The sequence below is a fragment of the Festucalex cinctus genome, chromosome 15, assembly GCF_051991245.1.
Source record: "Festucalex cinctus isolate MCC-2025b chromosome 15, RoL_Fcin_1.0, whole genome shotgun sequence".
Classification (NCBI taxonomy): domain Eukaryota; kingdom Metazoa; phylum Chordata; class Actinopteri; order Syngnathiformes; family Syngnathidae; genus Festucalex; species Festucalex cinctus.
Genome location: NC_135425.1, coordinates 10,138,136 through 10,162,484, shown reverse-complemented (window position 1 = coordinate 10,162,484; position 24,349 = coordinate 10,138,136). Strand labels below are relative to the sequence as shown.

The 24,349-nt window shown below is 39.1% G+C and overlaps 1 protein-coding gene across 10 annotated transcripts in view; it reads left to right on the top strand.

Annotated features, from left to right (window-relative positions):
- Nucleotides 1–24,349, top strand: part of cacna1bb (calcium channel, voltage-dependent, N type, alpha 1B subunit, b) — a 179,606-nt gene that overhangs the window by 62,888 nt on the left and 92,369 nt on the right. For all 10 annotated transcript variants that reach the window (XR_013278744.1, XM_077497715.1, XM_077497712.1 and 7 more), the window contains 2 exons: nucleotides 3,468–3,655; nucleotides 23,119–23,222. Coding sequence is in view for 9 of the 10 variants with exons in the window: in XM_077497715.1 (XP_077353841.1) it covers nucleotides 3,468–3,655; nucleotides 23,119–23,222 (292 nt within the window). In the remaining variant the exon portion in view is untranslated. The remainder of the gene's footprint in view (nucleotides 1–3,467; nucleotides 3,656–23,118; nucleotides 23,223–24,349) is intronic.

Sequence of the window (24,349 nt, the reverse complement as noted above, 5' to 3'; positions counted from 1 at the left end):
TGATGGAAGTAACGTCAAGAGTTGAGCAGTAATTGGCTCACTACTGCCGCCTAGAGGCTTGGCATGCATCTCAATGAGCTTAAAAATGCACTTCTCCATTTTTGTGGGTGTTTATGTGGATATTTATTTATTTATTTATTTTTATTTTATTTAATTTTTTTTTTTTTTAAGCAATTCACTCCAAGCCATTTTCATTGAAGCAAGCCCCTTCGCTCCCGGCTGTTTTCCTGGATTTTGACTGATTTCTCAAGGCCCACAGAATATTGTTTTAACATGGCCCTGGTTGATCTCTTATACTCTGCTGCCACCTGCTGGCCGTTTTTGTAATAACTACCATTGCTTCAATCGTTCTCTGCAGGAGAGAGGCTGCATCAAAGCCTTCTGTATGCTCTAGCATAAAAAAAAACCCAAAAGCAAAATAAACTACAACAAAAATACATATAAATACGTCTTTGGGACATACATATACACATATATGGACAATTTGCATATACATATATGGACAATTTAGTCGTTAATTAATGTTAATTAATTAACCTCACATGCTTCTCTTTGAGATATGAGAGGATACAGAGTCCTTGGAGAAATCCAACAGGGAGAATGCACAGTATGGCCTATATAGAGATGTTCCGACTTGGATTCGAACCCAAATCCCATGACTGTGAGGTAGATGTACCTAACACTAGCATCTGCAATAATGAACATATTGATTCGATTAGTATATTTGACTTTTAGTAGGTGTATGTCTGTTTTATTGTTTTAAAATGCATATATATCTTTGGTACAAAATATGTCATTGTTCATACAGTTTTCCGCATCTTTTTTTCTACAACCCAAAAATGAAATGGCAACCTGTAATGGATGAATTTAACAGGAGAAATACACTTTGTAAAAGCAAATAGGCACCCTAGATGTTCCTGCACCGTCCTCGGGCGCCGAGACCGGCTGACACAGCATCTGTCAGTGGGAAGCAAAGGGCCCATTTTACAGGAGTGGCACGAGAGGCATGTTGGCTGTGCAAAGTGGCTCTGCACATCATTGTCAAAACTTGATCGGGGAAAGAAATGTTGGCCTGGGAAGCATCTGTTGGACTCAGCACATTCATTCTTCACCCCACACTATTCGAGGTGCACCTGCACAACCTTTTAAATCGTCTCTCAGCGTCTTCCATGCAGTCAAGAGCAATACAGACTTAAGCATGTATGGACGAAACGTTACTGAATGATATACAGTATATGACATCGGAAATAACTGCAAGCGAGCCATATATGCATGCTCAAAAAGAACACTTTTTTTGTGTGAAGTTCGTAAATTTTGGAAAATCACAAATTTTGTTTTTGAGGAGAGTTTCTGGGCAGCAAATTTTTTTTTTTTTTACAAATCTCCAGGAAAGCACAACATTGCAGAAGCATACAATAACCTAAAAATACATTGACTATACGTGCAGACAAACCACATAAAGAAATCTAATGGAAAACTCATGTTGCTTCTCACCATGGTGCTCTGCAAACTGCTTACAGGCTACGTGTAGTTACGATTTTGATTTTCTGCGTGGAAGCAGCATATCAATAACACTTCACTTAATCCTTTTAGTTGCCGATGCTATCGCAAATGTTGCTGCGGTACCGTGCACGCACTTCATCACAAAATACAAAGAGAGGCTGGCTACAGAGCCATTTAGGGTACAAATGAATGTGTTCATATTCAGTCGTACAACGGTTGATTTGGTCTGCACTAGTTAAGTTCAGGCAAAAGAACTGCAATTGGATTGAAAAGAACTAAAGGGCTGTGATTTGAGAAAACCTAGTTGAAGAGAAGACAAGTGATCACATCTTTTGTTTTTTTTGTTTTTTGCATTTATAATTCGGTTCAAATTCCCTGTGTCATGCTGGACATTTCAACGTAGTGAAGTATTTCCTTTGACATGCACATGTCCAGCGCACCTGACAGTTTGGTGACTGAAAGTAGACTTTACACATCCTGGAACCATGTCTAAATATTGGCGCAAGTAGTCCAACAAAATTTCGGTTAATTTGATCGAGATGCAGGCAGATAAATTGTGAACTCGGGGGACATGTGTAGTGGATGTCTTGGTATTCCACTAATAAGTATGACAGCAATGTTCATTGAACCCTCTCAATCATTGCAGAAAGGTATTTATTGAGTACACATTATAATCTTTATTTATCGTTTTTTAAATATGGGAGAGAGGAAGTAGGGTTTGCGGTCACATATGAACACGTTAGATCCGGGTGAAAGGTGGTTGCCAACATCAAACTTTGCAGCTCTGTGATCTCCCTAGCCAACATTACAAGCAAATCAATGTTTTCTTTTCACATGTCAAGGACGATCAGTGCGCCCCTCGCGTGATGTATTTAATGGGAATGAAAGGAGCTGCTTCGATTGGCGGTGAATCAAGCTGCTTGTGTTCACGCCCACAACACAATTTTGTGCCACGCTGTGCCTTCTTGCACGGGTCTACGAAAGTACCAGAGATTGGTCTAGCCCGCCCCTGCACAGATTTAGCCCACGCCTCCTGCCAGACTTGCACTGAATACAAAAATAGAGCCTATGGCCTACCCACATGCAACCCACATTTTTTCTTAAAGTCATGTTTCCTGTATTAATAATAAGTTGGGAATTTGGAATGACATGCAAAACATATTGTAGGATAATGTTAACATTTTTTGAGTGAGTTGACTTTTTGTGATAATATGCACAAAATGAGCTCTTGCACCTAATGTTGGTTTGCTGTTTGGTAGTTTTGTGCCATCCTTGAATGGTAATTTTTAAGTAATAATTTTTTTTTATACATTCATTGAGCATGATTGGTTCATAAAAATGCATTTTTGTCATACATCTGGCTGTTTAGGCAAGTGTTAGACTGTACATAGTAAACAGAAAACTTCACTTCTACCATTTAAATGTCACAGTCTAATTTATTGTTAGTATTTTCATTAAACCACCACATTATTAAGCTGATCAATGTTGCAAACAAGCAAATGTTAATTGTGAGTAGCTGAAGATTCAGTCGATGCTCCTGTCTGCTGGAAAGTGAACTGTGCTGCAGCCGAACCTTTAAATTCAGCGGCGGGTCATCGTACAGGCCGTCAACCTGTGGCCACACACTCGGTAGTGATGGACAAAATGAGGCTGCTGCACCACTCTGAATGATAGGGTTAGCAGGGTCAATGGTGTTCACCGAGAGAAATCAGTTGAAGTGGGCTGAGCACTTATCAGGGATGGACGCCTTTCGAGAGCTTAACTGATGATAACTGATGTTGTACAGATCATGGGACGACTGAAGCAGCATTAGGGAGTTGGAAGGAGCCCACTATGGAAAATGACCTGTGGGCCGCTAGAGGTTGCTGCTTGTACAACCCTATTTCCTTTATGTATACTCACTATATCTGTAAAGTAAGCCACAAAAGCAGCCATTCTAAAACATATGCCTCTTTTTCATTCAGGTGAAAAAGCAGCAGAATGGCCTTGTGGTCTGGAACCCCCAGCCAGGTTGTGTCCCAATGGCACCCAGTGCAGAGAATACTGGACCGGACCCAATTTTGGTATTACCAACTTCGACAACATTCTGTTTGCCGTGCTCACGGTCTTCCAGTGCATCACCATGGAGGGCTGGGTCGACATTCTCTACAGCGTAAGTTGATACACATTGTGGTCTGGCTGGAATGTAGTAGGAAATTGTACAAAAAGTCACACACAATACATAGTGACTGGACTATTTTCGAGCATTGTGACCGTCACTGGGCCAAGCACAGTATGAATGCTCAAGTTACCTTAGTGACCCATGTAAGGCGCAAACATCTACCAAATTTCCGTCATATTTCAAAATTACAGAGAAATTTGTAAATGGTAATAATTTTATGGGCATTAGATACGTATTAGATATAAGGATCAGTGGCACTCCTGCCATTAGGTGGATTAGGCAGATGCTAGGGGCGCTCGTGAGCAAAAAGGGCGAGAGGGAGAGAAGTTTTTATTTATTTTTTTTATTTTATTTTTTTATTTTGTTTTTTTAAATCTTCAAAAACTGTTCCAGCGAGCGTTGCTCATTAACAGATGTACATATAGTATGGTAGACCTGCGCTCATTACATCACCATCCACACGCATAATCCAGTATTCATATAAATCTGTGCTTTGCGAGAGAAGCGCATACGTCATTCAAGTTGCCGGCTGTAAACGTGATGCTACCTAGCCCGATGCTATAGTTGACCCACACGTGTGTATAACCATAGCTCTTTAGTTAAGAACATTAAATGATAACGCTACTATGCTGTCCTGGCTCAAAGCTTAAAAAAAACAAAAACAAAAAACAATAATTTAAAGAAATAATAATAAGGTCACGATCGGACTCTCAGGTGCGATGTAAATAAACTGGGCTGCTAGCGAAAAGTGCAGCCGGCGGCGGCCATCTTGCGCTGCCACACTTCCAGTAAGTTGACTTTTCCATAGCATACTTTCCACATTATTTTCTTCTTCTGCAGCAAAAATACCACTGCGTGACGTACGGATGTACCAATAAGTATAAAATAAGTCTGGGGGATGCTCTAAATGCAGATTTCATCAGTAAGAGTGTGAATATAAATGTTCTCTCATAAGGTACTTATTTTGGTTAAAAACAGGAGATAATTAGTATTCTTTAATGAATGACTACAGAAATCAGTGCAGGGCTCAACAATTCACTGGCAAATGCAGACAACTGTACAGCCTGTGCTGGTGAAAAATTAATGCAGTCGCACGGCGAGAGCACGTTTTAATGAGTGGTGCAACGGCTCAAGTTTGAGCCGTAATCTGTTTGCATCAAGCGCCACGCCTCGGGTTGTACAGCTGCGAAACGCGCTGAAGAGGCCAACTTCAAAATAAAAGCCTTCCAAGTGATACATTGATGTCGATGTGATTGCCTTGTTACTTGTATTTTGAAATGGACTCATGCAGCGCGTGGAAGGCGTCGTAGCTCAGGGCGGCCAACTTGACTCTTTGCTACGCGACTGTCGACTTTCAACATCAACACACCACCTCGCAATTATATTTAATTGCCAATTAAAGTCTTAATTATTCTGTTAATTAGTCTGTCATTGGCACAAGTCTCCGGCGTTAGCAACTAGCCGCTAACGGGAGCGTAAATATTGACTGCGTTAGGCGAGCCGCGAGCTACGTTCAAATACTGTCGGACATTTCAAACTCAGTCAGAAAAAAGTCCATCAATGCATGAACTGTTAATTGTAAATATCTAAACAATGTAGGCTTTCTATCAATCAATATAAGCTGGCATGGGTGTGACACGTTTGTTTGCAATACCTAATCATCTTCTAGGCTGACAAAAATACACGGACTGTGTGTACTGACTGCGATTGACAGATGTAATCCTGTGCATTATTTTCAAGCCTTCGCAATTATCAAGCATTTGCTGAAAGTGCTAAAGCAAACCAAAAGGTGGGCATTCCCATCAGTCATCAATTTCAGTCAATGACGATGCCCACCTCTGCGATTAACGATTGACAAGAAAGGTCGAAAAATTGACAGACTAAGCATTGCTGGATGTGGATACAGAGGTCACTGGTCAGTACTAACAGTAAGTGGTCAATTTTAATGGATTCTGGTGACAAATGACGGAAACAGTGACTGACGACCATTTACGATTCCAATTTGGTTCAGCTTGAAATACTGGCGGATTGACGATGAATCAATGGTGTCCTGACTTGACAACTTGCCCGCCTTTGCATATACAGTCCATTATCTTACATATTATTCTACCAGCAATCAGAATTGGATAAGCTAACGAACTTTAGGAATTGTTCTGCTTAATTCACCTCTTAATGAATGGGGAGATTTTTACACTGATTTAATGATTTACAGTAAATGTGTCACACTAGTTTCAAAGCTTCAAGCTTCTGAAATATTAGATTTGAATAGGAATTGTGATTGTTTAAAAAGCCAGTGCTGTAAAGCACTGCAGATAAAGATGCGGCAATCTCTCCAGCTAGACAAGTACTTTTATCTTTTTAAGTACTCCTCCCAGTTATCTAAAGAGGGTTTTTCAGGTCAACAAAACATACAGTCCAAACAGACAAATAAGAAAACAAGAATCCTCAAAGGATGGTAGTGGGTCATCCAAGCAAAAGTATGGTACAATTCAACAGGATTGTGAGGAACTTTCGCATAGAGAGTTTTCAGCATCAGCCAGAGGCAAAAGCAGCACTAGTAATTCCATTTCATTATTTATATTCAGTCGTGCAAATGTCATATGATTTGTTGTATTTAGTTGGATTTTTTCTATACTGCTCATAATAGTGTTCATTGTAGGTAACTTACCCCCAATGAGAGTGTCTATATGCAAATCAAGTACTGTGCAATTGTTTCTTGATTTTTCTTGCTGTTGAGAATAATAATCATTGCTGAGAGATTTAATTTATTCAGTTAAATTTGATTTTTTGCATCATTTGTGTCAATTTATGACTGGTCTGAACTGAAAAGCAGATTCAAGCATCATCAAACCAAAGTGACCAAAAAAAAAGACTGAAAAAGTGCTACTAACAAGTATTAAAATATGTAATTGAGAAGGAGGAGGTTCAACAGACTGTGTCTAAACCTGTAATCAGAGTTAACGTGTGATTTAAAAAAAAAAAAAAAAAAAAAAAAATAAAAATAAAAATAAAATCTGAATCAGTTCAGTTGGATGATCACAACAGCGACAATATCAGTGGAGAGGCAGTAAGTCGATTCACCACGGCAACAGAGGGAAAAATGTCAGTTTTTATTTCCCTCTTGAAATTAGAGGTTTTGATGCGAGCATTTAGTCAGTAAGAAATGATATTCTGTAAATGCAACAACACTTCTGCGGCAGCAAAGGACAGAGAAGCGGCGTGGGAGAAAATTGTTGCATGGGTCAAAGTTGGAATGCGCTATTTAAATGGACTGACTTAGAAATGAACTGCACGTTAAATCGTAGCATTTAGGTGATAAAGCGCTTTAGTGAATAACAACCGATTTTTATTTATATACCGTCACAGAATGCTCGCAGCCCATTCCTTCTTGGAAGAATCTAAAAATTAATTCATTCAGAGAGGCAAGACATATTTTACTCAGACAGCATTGGACCACACTTGCATTTTTGCTCATACTTATTGAATATGTAAACACTAATTTACTATTTCATTTTATTTACATATTTGTGTCAATTATTTACAAACCAGAATGTGACTGTCTATAGGAATTAAATGGTGGGCAAACTTTTGATTTAGATTAGATTTTTAAACAACATTGGCCAGGTTATTCGTATATGCTGTGATGAGGGGAAAAAAAAAGCTGTTTATCAAATAATAAAACAATATTTAGTTGGATAAATAAATACAAACTAAATAGAAATGAATAAGCACCTGCATTACGGTTTAGTATGAACATCCCTATTAATAGGGATGTAACGATATCCAAATGTTACGATACGATATTATCACGATATGAAGCTCACGATACGATAATTATCACAATATTGTGGGGAGGTTGGCGATATTTAAAAAGGTAACAATATTGTAAAAAAAAAAGAGCTCATACTAAAAAAAGCACAATATTGTGCTATTGTACATAACAGCTATGTTATTATTATTATTATTATTATTATTATTATTATGTTATATTGTTGCACGCACACATCGAGTTCCTCCACATATTAACTTGCTTCACAGGCATATTACGTTCCCCTTCATCTGACAATTGTAGATTTTAAACAGAAGGGCCAAAAGATGCCTTATGGAAATTAAACTGCACTAAAAATCTGGCCACCAGAGGGTGCTAGAACTGCACAAATGGAAATACACCTGACTTTTTGAATGATGTGTTGCATTTAAATATCGTGAACATGACGGTGATATTGTGGCAATTATTGTGTTAATATCACAATATCACGATATTGCGCTTATTGTTACATCCCTAATTATTAATAGTTGAATCATAATTGAATGACCAAAAATAAAGGAAAAAATTGTTAAATGTACGTCTATTTCTATTGTACTAATGCTTGGCCAATCAAAAAGTTATTTCATGATACTGTATTAAAAAAATAATTAATTAATAGGCAATTAATAGGAAACATTTTAATCAGCTCAGTTTTTGAAACATTGTTAAATGAATGCAGCAAGTGTACAAGGTACAAAGGGACTGTTTAGCCAGGATGGCCCATTTTTCACTCAAAAAACCCTCTTCATGTATATTTTGATCAAGGTAATGAAATTAGCTTGCATTTTCAATTATTATCAATTTGTTTTGGAGTAATCAGTACGTAACTAAGTAATTATCTTGGAAATGCTTCTTTTCTACTCCCCTCCCCAAATACTTGGTGAGAGTTATCAAAGGAACCGGAAAGAAATTGTCCATTCAAAATCATCATTAAGTACATTGCTTATAATGTCCATCAACAGCGATCAGTCATAGCAAAATTCATGTGGAAATCTGTAGTTATGTACGACTTCAACCTCTGAAAATATCATGACGATAAAGAGGAAGTGAGAAGCTTACCGTCAGTTTCTCTCCTCATGTCGGATCGTTTTTTCTTTGATGATGATAATTTGATTTGATTTTGATTTGATTTTGATTTTATTGAACATACAGCAGAAAAGAAATAATAAATAAATAATAAATCAATAAATAAATAAATGACATTTATATACGTAGAGCCTGTGAAGTCACCTAAGGATTCATAAGCGACAAACAAACAAACTAGCAACCCAAAAAAATAGGCTCCAGTTGGAGGAGGGAAGTTGTGCTTTGGATGCATCCACAAAATAGTGCTTGTTGGTTGGCTGAGATTGAGGGTGAATTCAATCTGAGAGGATGCGCACATTACATTGATTCTTGGTCAGGCACATCAAGCGGACATGGCTAGGGCTGTGCATGACTTTTGCTGATGATTAGTCACAGTTTTCGGACGCTAGGTGGTAACCAGTCGCGGACAAAACAAATAGTAATGCTGCCGCCCTGCCTACAATGACAAACAGGAACAAACAGTCCCACCCATAACACATAACTTGAGCTGAAAGTCGTCAGAAAAAAACAAAACAAAACAACAACCTTAAATCACAGCAGAATTTTTCAGGGAGGTCAATTTTTGTGTTGACCTAATTTTTACATACTATTAGCCTACATGAGTGCTAATGTTCAGTACATTCAAAGGTCCTTTTAATAATGTAAATGTTCAACAGGCCGGAAAGACTCGCCTTGATGATCCACTCCCCACTGAGAGCCCAGGGGAGATATTATTATTATTATTATTATTATTATTCCTTGAACACATTTAGATCCATTCTTTTCCAACAGTTTAATTTTTCCTTCCCCGTGAGACACCACATGTCGAGCCACATAGCGAGGGAGCCATCTTTGCACTTCCTTCCTGCTCCATTCATTTGACTCCAAACATCTCCTGTAGCTTTTCCAGGCTCATTATGTTAAGCGCTTGCAGCCTCTCACTGGCTTGATCTAGGACAGCATTTCCATTCTGTTGATACGTTTCCCTTTTTATTCTTAGTATTTCCTTTTACTGCTTCTCAGAAATATTTCATCTGTTTCCTTTCTGCAGGGGATTTATCACAGATTACCTCGTACTCCTCCGAACATGTCAGACTTTATTTTCTGCATATTTTTATAATTCTTCTCCGCATTAATATGTCTCCACGTTTCCCAATATATAAATCATAAATTCTGGCAGTGAAGGAATAATCCATTTATCATTGCAGTTACAGTATGAGAATCTGTATTTGCTCTGTAGGTTCCAGATTAAATAGTGCTCTCACCAGATTTGCATTGTTAATTCATTTAAATATTTTAATTGGTTAATTAAAATTTGCTAAGTGAAAACCTATTGATTTTGGGAAAAAAAAAGGTCAGCAGTACAGAGATTAGGAGTCCTCAATTAAAAGTTAGAAAGGCAGAGGTTCCAAGAATCATAATGCATAGCATGCATTCTAGTTTAATCGAGGCAAGTAAAATTAAGTTTATTTGTATAGCCCTTAATCACGAAAACATCTCAAAGGGCTTTACAACCCACAATTGACAAATATTAACGACATCCCCTGGTCTAAACCCCCCAACCGGGCAAGGAAAAACTAAAAAAACAACAACACAACCCTAGATGGGGGTGGGGGTTGGTGGGAAGAAAAAACCCTGAGAAGGGACCACTGATGGGGTGCGGGTGGAATCCCCCTTCCTTGATGGCTAGGCTGCAATGGCTCTCGAGTCAGCAACCTTTAACACATAATAAGGTGGTGCTACACAAATGTTCATACTTGAAGAAGAGGATGCTCCTCAGGACCTGGCGATATTATACCGATATTGTTATAATATGCCTGTGCCATATGAGATTTTTGTGTATGCACCAAAACCTTAAAATCACACCTCAAGTGGACTGCACGCTTTTAATACTAGGCTTGGGAATGGGAAGCCCAGACAGAAACATGTTACAAAAGTTGAACCAAGATGTAAAAAATGTTTGAATTACGATCTATGCATCACTAGTAGATAGAATGGGTCGGATCTTCGTGATATTACGAAGATGGAACCCCCCCCCCCCACATATATACAATACAGCAAAAACAATAGAGGGCCAAGTACTGATCCCTGTGGGACTCCACAGGTTACATTACAATGCTCAGAGGTCGCACTGCCAATTTGCCATGGATTACAGTACATGGTGCGCACTCTGAGAGATAAGATCTCACTCAACCAAGAAATTGTTGAGCCTATAACATTAATACATGCAATCTAGAAGTATTTTATACTAGTCCAGTGTTTCTCAATTCCGGTCCTCAGGTCCCCCTAGCCAGCCTGATTGCCAAGTCTCCCTATTGCAACGCAGGTGAGGATCGTTGTCAGGCTTCTCCAGAGCTGGCTGATTAGCTCTCATTGGAATCAGCTGCAATAGGAATTGGGAGACATGGAAAACAGGCTGGCTAGGGGGGCCTGAGGACCGGAATTGAGAAACACTGTACTAGTCGATGGTATCAAAGGTAGCATTGAGGTTGAGTAATAATATTAAGTGTCAGAATCCATAGCTAATAAAAGATCATTAGTCCCTAATATTTTGACACCTACTGAATGTCAAATGAAATGAAAAAGATACAATTCAGACCGGTGTCCTTATCTTGAGGTCTCCTTATAGTCCCCTAAGCCCTGGTCAAATTAATAGAATTGAAGCATTTTATGGTGGGAAATTGTGAGAGGTCTATTTGAATGCCTTCTGGAGGATTGCTTCTCAGCTTTTGTCACACTGGGACCTGCATTTTCATCTTATCGCTAAGTCGTGACCTACTTTTAAGTTAAAAACAAAAGGCAAGGTATTGTTCAAAACTAGTCTTATCACATTGTCAACCATTCACAGTCGCACTCACATTTTAGAGTCTTCACTAACCCAGAGAAAACTCACACAAGCACAGTGGGAAAATGCAAAGGCCACACAGGTTGATTGGTCGGAGCATGGATTCAAACCCCCAACCGTAGAACTGTGAGGTGGAGGTGCTAATCAGTTAGCCACTTCTGCCAATTCTGAATAATTATATTATATATATATTTATTTTTAAAGGGCTGTCTGCCGGATTCACTCAGGAAAATGCACTTTTTAAATACAGGATGTACACACTTTAACTTTCTCTCAGTCTACACATCTGTGTTTTTGTTCATCTTTTGCGGTAATTTCATCCTAAACCCCCACCTCCCCAGCCTGCATTTTGCCATTTTGTGTTTGTTTTGTAAACAGCAGGACGTTTCTGTGGAAAGACAGTATTTACAACCCTCCAGCCAATCGCAGAGCGGGGGGTGGAGTGTCGCAAACGGGGCCGGGCGAACGTGTCAGCTGCGTGATGTCACTCCAGCGGCAATTTGAAAGCACACACAAATTTTATTTTATTTTTTTTCGCTCACTCACCCACAGAAGCTTCGTGTGTGAATGAGTGAGTGAAGAAAAAAAAAATCAGTGCGTATTTTCAAATTGCCGCGGGAGTGACGTCATGCAGCTGACACATTCGCCCGGCCCCGTTTGCGACACGACCCCCAAAAGCCTTGTGTCTGGCTTTGGTGGTGGCACAACAGAATTTGATGGAGCGCTAAAAGCAGATTGCAAGCGAAGTGTTGCCACGTGGCTTTTGTGCAACCTTATTATTTATTTATTATTATATAATTATTATATTCATATAAGTATTACTTTTTTTCAAATAAAACAAATATAACCTGGGATTAATTTAAAATATGTAAATGTATATGGGGTTCTCAGATTGAGAGTTCAGCTCTTTTGGTGGCAAAATAATACATACTGTATTTGTACATATGTCATAGCATGCCATAGTCAAACTTTGCAACCGTAGTAGTAAAATCATAATTCCATTAAATATTAAATGGAAAATATGTCAAAGCAATAAATAAGTATAAAACAGTCCAATGAAACATGGGAAAGTCAGCAGTAAATTGTTTCAATAGCATGCCAATCATAAATGCCAAATGTGGTGTGTCATAAACTGAGCATCTTATATATTTTTTTCTTTCTTACTACCTGTCTGTGATCCACCCATAATGGTTACACGACCCATTTTTTATTTATTTTTTTGATACAGACTCCCAACCCATCAGTTTGAGAATCTGAATCTGGGAACAAATGAGAAACAAGAGGATGGGGAGTCATTAAGAAGACAGAATAGAATAGGGGAAGGAGCTCTCTTTTGCTCATTAAAAATGTATTATCTACAGGTACTCAAATATTAACCTTGTAGACTATTCACAATTGTGAGCAATCTGACCTTCTTTCGCTGAAAGGAGTCATAGCAATAATATCGCTTTCCGTGCGAAACTCATTTGCAAATCAGAAAGCCAAACAAAAAACAATAATCACAAGCCCCCAGGACCAGTATCATGTTCAGTACCATAATGAGTTCATAATGTCCACTGTTTTTTTCATTTTAGTTTTTTTAAGGTGGGGTAAAAACTTGACAGAGAATTGAGACTTTCGATCCAATTGCGCCAAAAAAAAAAAATATACGCAGACAAAGGAGCCATCATGAGCAGCAGCATTCTATAAACAATGAAATCGTTATTTAAATGAAGTATGTTTGTGATTTAAATCTTCAAAAGAGTTGAGCATTTTGGGTATCAGTATTGTTAGCTGCTTTAAATCAGTAGTATTTACCATATTTTCCGCACTATAAGGCGCACCTTCAATGAATGACATATTTTAAAACTTTTTCCATATATAAGGTGCTACAGTAGAGGCTGGGGTACCGTTATGCATCCATTAGATGGTGCTGTGCTAAAGGGAATATCAACAAAACAGATAGGTCAGTCAAACTTTATGAATAGATTACGAACCAGCTTTCTGACAACTTCATTCACTCCCAAAATGAATAAACAGCTGTTTTATTTTCGATAGCATCTTGACAGCGAGACCTGATACGGCTCAATATTGATCCATATATAAGGCGCACTGGATTATAAGGCGCATGGTCAGCTTTTGAAAAAAATGTAGGCTTTTAGGTGCGCCTTATAGCCGTGAAAATACGGTATCTTTATGATTGCATTTGAGCATGTCATCACATACACACATTTATTAAAACATAAATTCTAATTTATTAATTGGAAATTATATTTTTGTGCAAGCTAGTAAAGCTGTTTGTTTTGCTAAAGATTGTTCCAACTAGCATGCTAATATTCCTAAATTAAGCGACAGCATCGTAAGTCACAGAAACATTCCGACTGACTCGATGTCGTCAAGTTGCCACACACGTTTCAACACGTACTGACGAGTACTAAAATTCGTAAAAAGCCAAGTTATTCTTGGCGATCAACAAAATTCTCCATTTACACACTCACAACACATCGGAACATAACTCGTTGAATTTTCTAACATGGCAGTCGTGGGCGTAATTAGAGGTGAATGACATCGGGGAAAACTATACAAGTGCAGCATAAACATACAGATCCGATATACTCTGTCAGCAATGAGCTTGATGTCATTGTAGTACACTGTTTAACGACGCTGGCATTTGCCCAAACAACCCAAAATAAACACATTGTAGCAGATAACATTTACAGAATTTGGTTATTTTATTTCACACTTGATCAGTTGGCAGACACTCCGGATGGTCAACTACAGCGTACAAGCACAGACAAAGTAAATTTTCTTTAATAATGTGAGTGTGAAATGTGAATGATTGCTTCTCTATACCAGGGGTGTCCAAATGTTTTCGTTTGAGGGCCGCATACAGAGAAATGAAAGGATGCAAGGGGCCACTTTAAATTTTCAGCTTAAGTTAGCAATTATATTTTGTAGTTAATTTCATGAATGCATAACAGCTTTTTGTGATTAGGCAAATAGTTCAAGAATTTTTAAGATTTTGGGGTGGCTGTCAGCCCTTTATCTCACTGGACTAGATCCACCACTGCACTGAACAGCAGCCAAATCCGATCTCCACAATCTCGTAAGCTGGCCAAACAGTTACTTCAGGGTCATTAATGTATTATCTTCATAAAACTGATCTTGACAAAGAGCAGAAAGTGGAAGAAACAATTTTTCCTTCCAAAATATCCATCCATCCATCCATTTTCTTGACCGCTTATTCCTCACAAGGGTCGCGGGGGCTGCTGGCGCCTATCTCAGCTGGCTCTGGGCAGTAGGCGGGGGACACCCTGGACTGGTTGCCAACCAATCGCAGGGCACACAGAGACGAACAACCATCCATGCCCACACGCACGCCTAGGGACAATTTGGAGCGCCCAATTAACCTGCCATGCATGTCTTTGGAATGTGGGAGGAGACCGGAGTACCCGGAGAAGACCCACGCGGGCACGGGGAGAACATGCAAACTCCACCCAGGAAGGTCCGAGCCTGGACTCGAACCGGAGACCTCAGAACTGGGAAGCGGACGTGCTAACCACTCGACTACCGTGCCGCCCCCCTTCCAAAATATAATAATCTTTATTCATCGGTGTTTTGAAAATAATATTTTGTTATTTTATTCGTTAATAGTTCATTTGTATTTTGTATTATTTAGAAACATACATATAAAACATTTTTTAGTAGTAGTGGCACCTATTTTTTTGGTATCCTCGCTTCACGATCTGCCTCACCCCCAATTTTAGCTTTTTTGTTTTGTTTTGTTCTGTCGCGGGCCACTGAAAAATGAATGGTGAGTCGCAAATTGCCCCTGGACCGTAGTTTGGACACCACTGGTCTATACAGTTCTTGCACTGCAATTGGCTAACGGCCCGAACAGGGTGTGGCCTGCTTGTCACCCAAAGTCAGATGGGCCAGGCTCTGGTACACCCGTAAACCTGTTGAGGAATGGAACATAATGGATGGATGGGTTGATGTCCCCTTAAAGTTTTATTTGTATTTTGTGTTTTATTTCATTAAAGAGGGCGGGACGGCGGTTGACTGGTTAGCACCTCCGTCTCCCAGAGCAGAGGATGTGAGATCGATTCCAGGCTTTGGCCTTGCTAGGTGGAGTTTGCATTTTCTCCCCGTGCTTGCGTGGGTTTTCTCCGGGTACTCTGGTTTCCTCCCACATTCCAAAGACATGCTTGGCAGGTTAATTGAACGCTCTAAATTGTCCGTATGTGTGATTGTGAGTGTGAGTGGTTGTTTGTCTTTGTGTGCCCTGCGATTGGCTGTCAACCAGCTCTGGGTGTCACCCGCCTACTGCCCGAAGCCAGTTGGGATAGGCTCCAGCACCCCCACGACCCTTGTGAGGAAAAAGTGGCTCAGAAAATGGATGGATGGATTTCATTAAAGTCACCAATGTAAATGTAACGCTACATTTTAAAATTTCCAATACAGGTAATATATTATTTATAGGATATTACTAAGTCTTAATTTTATAAAAGTAATTAACGTGAGCAGCCATTTTTTGTCAAAAGTGCCTCGTAGACAAAAGGTTGTCAGTGAGTAATGCACCAAGAATAGATGCAACCTTATCATGGAAAATACAGCTTGTTTTTCCATTGCGATGACCTTAAATAAAACTGTATCATCAGCAGAACCCTGAACATTTGTATGAGTTCAAAAATGAGTGGCGGATACACCGTAGCACAAGCCTTTTTGTAATAAGACAATGGCTTGACAATGAAAATCACTAATTGTAATTAGCAGGAAATAAGCATCTTGATAGCATACACAATGAATTTAAATGTCTGCGATTCAACCAGAAGTGTTGAATTTACTATTTTCAATTACACTGGTACATATGTTTCTAAATATGTTGCTGAATAGTGCATGTATGCATTCAAAAAATAGAGTGAAGACAAGTTGTTCATTGGCAAGGTACAGTTTGATCTTAGAAAGCAACATTACACTTTAGTTGTGCCACCTCAATGCGGATGAACTTTGATAATGCTACTTGAAAAGGGGCTTAAATTAAACCCGCTGCATTCTAATCTCTCTTTACTGGCTAATTCCAAAGTCACTTGAGATGTGACTGCAGCAATCTCATGTTATCTAGTGACTACTGGAGCAGCCAATTGGTTGAAGTATCACCACTTACATGTAGTCTGAATATGCTGAGTCAGGTATGAGGCTGATTGCCACTTTCTTTCACTGAGTCAACCCACATTACCGAAATGAAAACAATTCGCATTATCCTTATTGACGTAGGTTCCCGTTGAGGGACTCAAACCTGCTGATAAACCTAAAGACACATTCGTCAAGAGCCATCTTGGCATTATCTCCTCATTTGCGCACCCATTCTGCAAAATGACACTGATCCACCAAAGTCACACACATTATCTCAGTGAATGCTGTTGCTCTGAACCAAGAAGCGTTCAAATTGACACTCTTATTGCTACAGAAGGATATGTCAGTGCCTTTGCAGTGTAGATAATGTGCCAATCTTCATTTCATGCCTTGTAATTTTATTACTTTTTCTTACACTCCAACAGCTGCCATAAGAATTAGAAGCGCCTCAAATTACCACTGCTGTGTCATGTTAAGAAATGTGTATGGCTAAATATTAAATTCCATTTCTTCTTTTTAAAAGACCAAAACATTCTTTTAATATGACTCTTAGCTTACTGTATATAAAGGACATGACAGTTGTCTAGTGTGGTAAGGTCATATATATTTTGTGGTGAGTCAAAATCACATTTTCCTTTGGCCTTATTTAAGCTGTGTAAATGACTCGAGACTGTGCAAAAAATAGAGTTTGGAAGAACATCAGCAAGGTACCACCTGAACTATCAGATGTATAACAAGACAGTTTACAAGATGGAGCAATAAGTATGAATATTTTCTCAAGTACACTTGAGTCTTGCCTGCACTGTCAGGTCTAAAATCCATTAAATGGAACAGATTAGCCAGCATGAAACAACCTCCCCATCAAGTGCAAGAATATGAGACTGGAAGTCCACGGTCACATGGTGATACGTAGCCACTTTTCCACGAGATCCAAACGGCACGGCACCACATGACATTGCGCATCCCGGCACGACACCAGACGTCCTCTTTTGCATTTCCAAAACAAAATTACCCAAAAATACAAACATTTCGCATTTTACGTTAACCATATTTAAAATTTCATATGGACCACCATGAATGAAATATTGCAATCACCATTTTGCAAAGCTAGCCGCGAGAGCTCATTCATTCTGAATGGAGAGCTTGATTCGGCAGACTCTCCGAGTCAGCGACTCATCATCCTCACTCTCCGGCATTCGGAATTGGAAATACAGTGTAGTGTTGTTGTAAAACCCGATTATGTTTATTGTATACCGCATTTGTATGACTTTGCCGCCTCTGCCTCGCTTGCGTAAGACCAAGAAATGGGTTATGCCATGGAGTTGCTCGCTGTATCGTCGTCGGCCAATCAGATGACTGACGACACGGCCTCGTTCGGCCCCTGCAAAACAGCTCAGGCCCCAAAAATTCAAATGGAAAAGCGAACATCCGGAGCCAACCGAAGCCGACTCGGTGCGGATCCCGTCTAGCGGAAAAGCAGCATTTGTGATCTGTTTTGGCAAAAGAGTGCATGTCTCAATGTTTAGTTTGTGTAGTCGAAGTGTATGAGAATAAGTAATTTCTCGCCAATGTTGGAGCCATCTTACATTAATTTTTGTTTTGTTTTTCTCCGGGGGACTGATAAAAGAGAGAGGACGTGTAGCACTCAAAAATGTTTGACGAAAAATGTTACTGATCTAATTAGGAGTGGTGTCCACCACACCAAGAAAGACTGCTAGGAAAATGGCAGCATCAAATTGTCAGGGACGCCAGATTTTTATATCAGCCTAATGAGATCATGGGCAGCAGGTGTGTCGGCTAGATCCGCCCTCCAACCGTTTTCCCAGCAACTGCAAGGGACAGGAAACAGGAAATGGAAACAGGAAATGTCAGAGAACCAAAATGACAGTAATGAGAGGAAGGTCTGTGCAAATATTTTTTAACTTTGGTCGTTGTATGTATACATACTTGTGTTACATTTGTTTTTTATGTGGACACTATTGGAGATTGAATTGAGTTGAACTACGTAATTTGGAATAATGTTGGAAAATTAAACTATCCATAAAAGTGCAGCACGTATGGGCGTTTTTGTTTTTGCTACACGTGTCCGACAAGTTCTGGCCTGTTCTCCTGTAATCTAATTGGAAAGACTCTTCTAGACAGCATGGCTGGACTAGCCATCTGGCATACAGGGCAGATGCCTGGTGATAGTTATTAATTATTATTTTCCTCCATTTAACCTCAAAATACTGGCCCACAATTTAGAGGGATCACCAAGTAATCCAGGCAGGCTGGTCTAAAAGTCAAATTTTTTTTTTTCCCAGCCCTCATTAGAAAATGTGCATCATTAATGTTTTTAGCCAACGTGTAAGCACGTTTTGGAACATACAAACTTGCTCCCAAAAAACCCCCGGAATCCTCGCCCCTAACGTCGTTTCATAAATTTAGATAAAGGTACAAAGCGACCAATAATAGTTGAAAATGTACCAATGTGACCCTTCTGTAGGAAATGTGGCGGATGTCACATGACATGACCATGTTTTCGCTTTGTAATATGGCACTGTTAATTTTTTACTTTTTTTTTCTATTTAAAATACCATTCCTAGCCATGTCAGGTTTCATCTTATTAAAGGAAAGAAAAGGGAAAAAAATGTATCCAGTACGAGCCTCCAAAAAGCAGTCTATGAAAACCTCTATGTCGCATAATGTCTGAAAAGTGTGATTGATCATTCTCACAATGTATGTGCACATCTCTCCTCATGCCCCCTTCATGCTCTGAAAATATTAGCATGGTGGTCATCATCATGGACATCATAAGCAGTTTGCGCTTAATATCCTCCTAGAGAGAAAACATTAACATCACCTAATGTCCAAAAACAACCAATCGTATGCCCACTTTATATTCGGAAAATATTTGAATGAAAGTTGCAATATTTGTCATTTTATAGACATTATAAGCTGTTAATTGCTTCTTATACGTCTGCTAGAGAGAGAGAAAAAAAAGTGGCATCAAAATGTATGTGCACAAGTATATGCACGCATCCACTTCATATTTCAGAAATAATAAAATAATTGTCCAAGTACTGAATGTTTACGAAGGTAGCTATTGTTGATTTCTTGTCAGGGTTTGTTCAAGGCTGCAACATTCGGTAAACGTTCGCCAACAGTTTTAATGTTTTTGCTTGTTGCAAGGAAATTTTGAACATTCTCCTGGATTTTCTGAAATCCATGAACATCGCCCTTGTCTTGACTGTACTTATGTCCTGGTAGTTGATTTCGCACCATTTAATTGATTTGACTACTCACCCTCACAGATGAAAGAATCTGACAGATGGCAATCGTCACATCAAGGTGGAAAAAAATAAAATAAAAATAGAACCAAACAAGCGGATTGACAAGACAACAAGGCACACATGAATAAGACATGAGTGAGTGGAGAGAGCTGATTGGCTGAGTTAATCGAAGGCTAATCCAGAGCTCTAGATAACAAATCCAAACTAAGACCAAAAGTCTCACCTCCAACCTAACGCTTAACAAAATCACGGCTCATGACACCCATAACCCAAATGAGAAAAGGCTATACGGACAATACTGGAGATGATATTTTCAAATGATCTGAAGAGTCAAGCTCAACTATACTTTTAATAATGATTTACATTATGGCTCTCAAATTAACTCATTCACTCCCAGCCATTTTCACAGAAACAATCCCGTTCGCTCCCGGCTGTTTTACTGGATTTTGACTGATTTTGCAAGGCCCAGAGAATATTGTCTTCTATTGCTATAAAAGCATGGAACCTATTAAAAGAAAGATTCAAGTCTCTTCTTTCATCAGGAAAAAAAAAAGTATGTTTCTATCTGTTTCCGTTTTGCAGCAATTAGCATTAGAAGAGAGCTAAGTTTCATCAGTTTTCACAAATCTATTTAAAATTCTAAGTAATGAGCTTTTTTTCTACATGGCCCTGGTTGATCTCGTTTGCTCTGCTGCCACCTGCTGGCCGTTTATGTAATAACTACCATTTCGGCAACCATTCTTTGCAGTTGAGAGGCTGCATCAAAGCTTTCTGTATGCTCTAGCATAAAAAACAACAAAAAAAAACTTATAAATACGTCTTTTGGACACTTAAAACATTAAAAAACAAAAAAACACACGTTATTGGGAGCAAATGAGTTAAGCACAACCCTCCATGCTGAAACCCCCAAGGGGTCCTGAATAGTACACGCCAAAATTGATACTGAAACCATGCATTGTTCTGTGTTCTTGGCGCAAAGTTGTTACTTGTGTTCACAAAAATATCTCAAGGAGATGTTTACTTCTCTCCCCGTCTTGTGCTTAAAGCACATATGGGGTCATTTGAAGTACCTTGCCTAAAGGCAACATAGTGCATGAGCAGTTTTGTAATGAACTACATGACTATCGCCAGTGGGCTCCTTTGCCAAATGCCCTGTATGTTCCTCTCGGTTGGTAGCACAGTGTGTACGACGACGACTCCGCAGCCCCTACACTTAAAAGGAGACTCGGCTCATTAGCCCAAATCCGTTTAAATGACGCAGATGCTACTTGTGCCCTGTGTTTTTCTCCCACCCTTTTTCTTTTGTGTACTGCTCAATAAAATGGGGCATTGATTCTGTCCTCTCGGTTTTGATTTTGTCGGGAGAGCAGGAAACATTGCTAGTCAAGTGTTGTATACTTTGTACACAGGCAGGAAATGGTTCACATTTGCATCTAGATTATGAAGCATCTTTTTCTGATATTTAAGCAAAATGCATCAAATGAAAATGATGCAGAAAAGTCGAAAGGGTTCGCACCAAATGTGTAAGTCTGCACAGATGCATGCTTGCACACCAATTAGATGCTGACAGAATCACAGATGTTGATGCCAGAGGCTGTTTGTGACATCGAATACTGGCTCACACCCTACGTTCAGACATGACGTACAGTATGATGCCTTCTTGCCGTTCCTTTTTCTCTCCTTACTGCTATAAATATATCTATAGAGTTCATGACAAAAGTGAAAGGTACCTGTATAGAACCACAAACTGTACTGAAAAATGTAAACAACTTTAATTTGTTACACCTTCACATCTTAGGTTAGCAATGCTGAGCAGAACATTTTGGGGTGACACATTGTAACCTCCAGTACATGACCTGTAAGTTACTGTGAGGAATCAATTGCTTCAAATTTTCATGCAAAAATGATTTTTAGTTACATGCATAAAATGATTAAATTAATGACACATCAAAAGCTAACTAAGAAAAAATGTCCAGTTACATCGAGGGGAAGTCAACCCCACAATAACATATGTTATATGTGACCTCATTAGTCTAAACATGACATTCTGATTCATATTACATTTGTGAAATATGAGTTATGAAGCAAAATCCAGCCATTTTTATCCATCTCAGGGGGCTGCCATTTTGACACTTGCTGTCAACCGAAGATGACATCAACATTGCTCAGGGCTCAGGGAACGACCAATCACAGCTCACCTGTTTTTCTGAAGCTGAGCTGTGATTGGTTGTTACCTGAGCCCTGAGCAATGATGATGTCATCTTCAGTTGACAGCAAGTGGTAGTGATGGGATTTTCGGCTGATTTCGGTAAGCCGATTCATTTGGATCGTCTCAGTGAAAAGAGCCGGTTCTTTTTGAATCTCAAACGGCTCTTTTAACTTTAGCTTTTCTTTTTAATATTTACGACAAATTTACCATACATTTTGATAAATGACTTGGCGAACTAAATATTGCACTCAACTGACTGCAAATAGCAACAATTATCAAGCAAAGAAAATGATTTTTACTAATTTTATTCAACATTAAAAAGGCTCCAAACAATAAACAAGCAACAAAATTAAAACTTCAACCAACAACAATCAAAATAACAATCAAATAACAAAAATAGTGAGTAGTAATTTAACTGCAACAGCAGCAGCGAACAAAACAAACATTAGCTACTCACCCGGTCAGGATAAAATACCTTGCTTTATTTTAAATTTGCATTAAAAAAAACAACTAAATATGTCAACTTGGACGGGCTGATCTTGTCCAAACCGTGTTTGTGTGTTGTCCTTTCCTCTCCTGTTTTCTCCTCCTCCTGCCTCTCTCTGTCAGTCTGCGGCTGCGCAGACTGTGCTCCGCATGCAGTACCATGCCCCTCCCCTTTCTCTTCCCGCCTCCCTCTCTTGAGCCACTGCCAAACCTCGCTTCAGACACATGAAAAAAAGAAAGCGGCATCGGTAGAGAGAGTGAGGGGAAATGACAGAGCCGGCTCTCGAGGGAGTGTGCTTGCTCTCATCGTTCACTTCAAAGAGTTCTTCATACCGGCTCGTTCACAACCGACACATCACAAACAAGTGGCAAAATGGCTGCCCTGAGATGGATAAAAATGGCTGGATTTTGCTTCATAACTCATATTTCACAAATCTGAATGTCATGTTTAGACGAGTGAGGTCACATATAACATATTGTCAAGAAATGTTTAAGGTTGACTTCCCTTTTAATTCCTGTTAGAAGACTGAGCTTCAACAAAGATATTGTGCTGATTTCACAGAAAGAAGTGATGTTCAAGATAACTCTGACGATGGCAGCGGACCACATCACAAACGTTGAAAAATCGTCTTGTCATCTGTTTTGTATGTGCAGACCAACGATGTGGCTGGAAACACATGGAATTGGCTCTACTTTATCCCTCTCATCATCATTGGCTCTTTCTTCATGCTCAACTTGGTGCTTGGTGTCCTATCAGGGTAAGTCATTTTACAGCAACGGATGAAAAAAAAAAAGAGGGATATGCAGCCATGACTTTGGCAACTAATGAAGAACTGATCGAATTTTCTTTTCTTTTTTCTTTTTTTTTTTATTGCTGCCATACTCTACCACATTACATACTGTTATAATTATTAAAAAAAAATTGACACATTTTGTAAAAACCTTTTACACACAGCAATCATTCAACTAATCCCTGATAGGAAGGAAAACATTCATCCACATGCCTCAATTTACTAGTCATCTATCATAAAACTCGCAATATTTGAATGGAAGCACATTTTTGACTCATCGATAATCTGAACATCCTAAAAACCCTGCTGAGAAAGTGTTTTGACATTTCGAGAAAACATATAAGCAGTTTATTTGGCATTCTGCTACCATTATTGATTGATTGGTATAAAGCATTAAGACCTTTACTGGCTTGACTCACGTGACTCAAAAAAATTTCCCTTGCAAATATGCGGTATTGTGAACTTACTGTATTGACGATGACACTTCTTTTCGTCACTATAATCCGGTTGCACTTGCTATCCTTCAATTTTGTGTGGTTGTTTTTGGGTGATAACAGCAATCTTGCAGGATCATTGCATGTCACACTGCAAGGTGACTTGTATAAAATCATTGCTACAAAATGTCAGACTGCACAACATAAAATTGGAGGCATGTCAGTGTGTATGATGAATGGTAGTTGTATTGCCGGCTTGCTGTGCTATCATATAAAAAAAAAACACTGTCAAGATACATTATCAACATACAATCTGAGATCAAACTGCTGAAAAAAAAACAAATCACCACCTTTTCTCACATTTTGTATATCTTTGTACACCCCTGCGTATATTTTTGTATTTTTTAAATGATCCCACTGGGTGGCACAACTATGGTGGAGGCATACAAACAATCAAGGGAGTTGGTTGGTCTCCATGTGTCCTCACTCTAATCTCTTAAATCTCATTTAGAGGAAATGAGAGCATTGGCTATGATTAATTAAACTCGACTGTGGCCTCTCCCACAGCGGCGCAGAGCTCCCTTTTGCAGACCCGCCAGCCTGTGCTCATCTAACTCTTCTCCGTGACGCTTATATCTCATTCCTTTCATTTCCAACGCA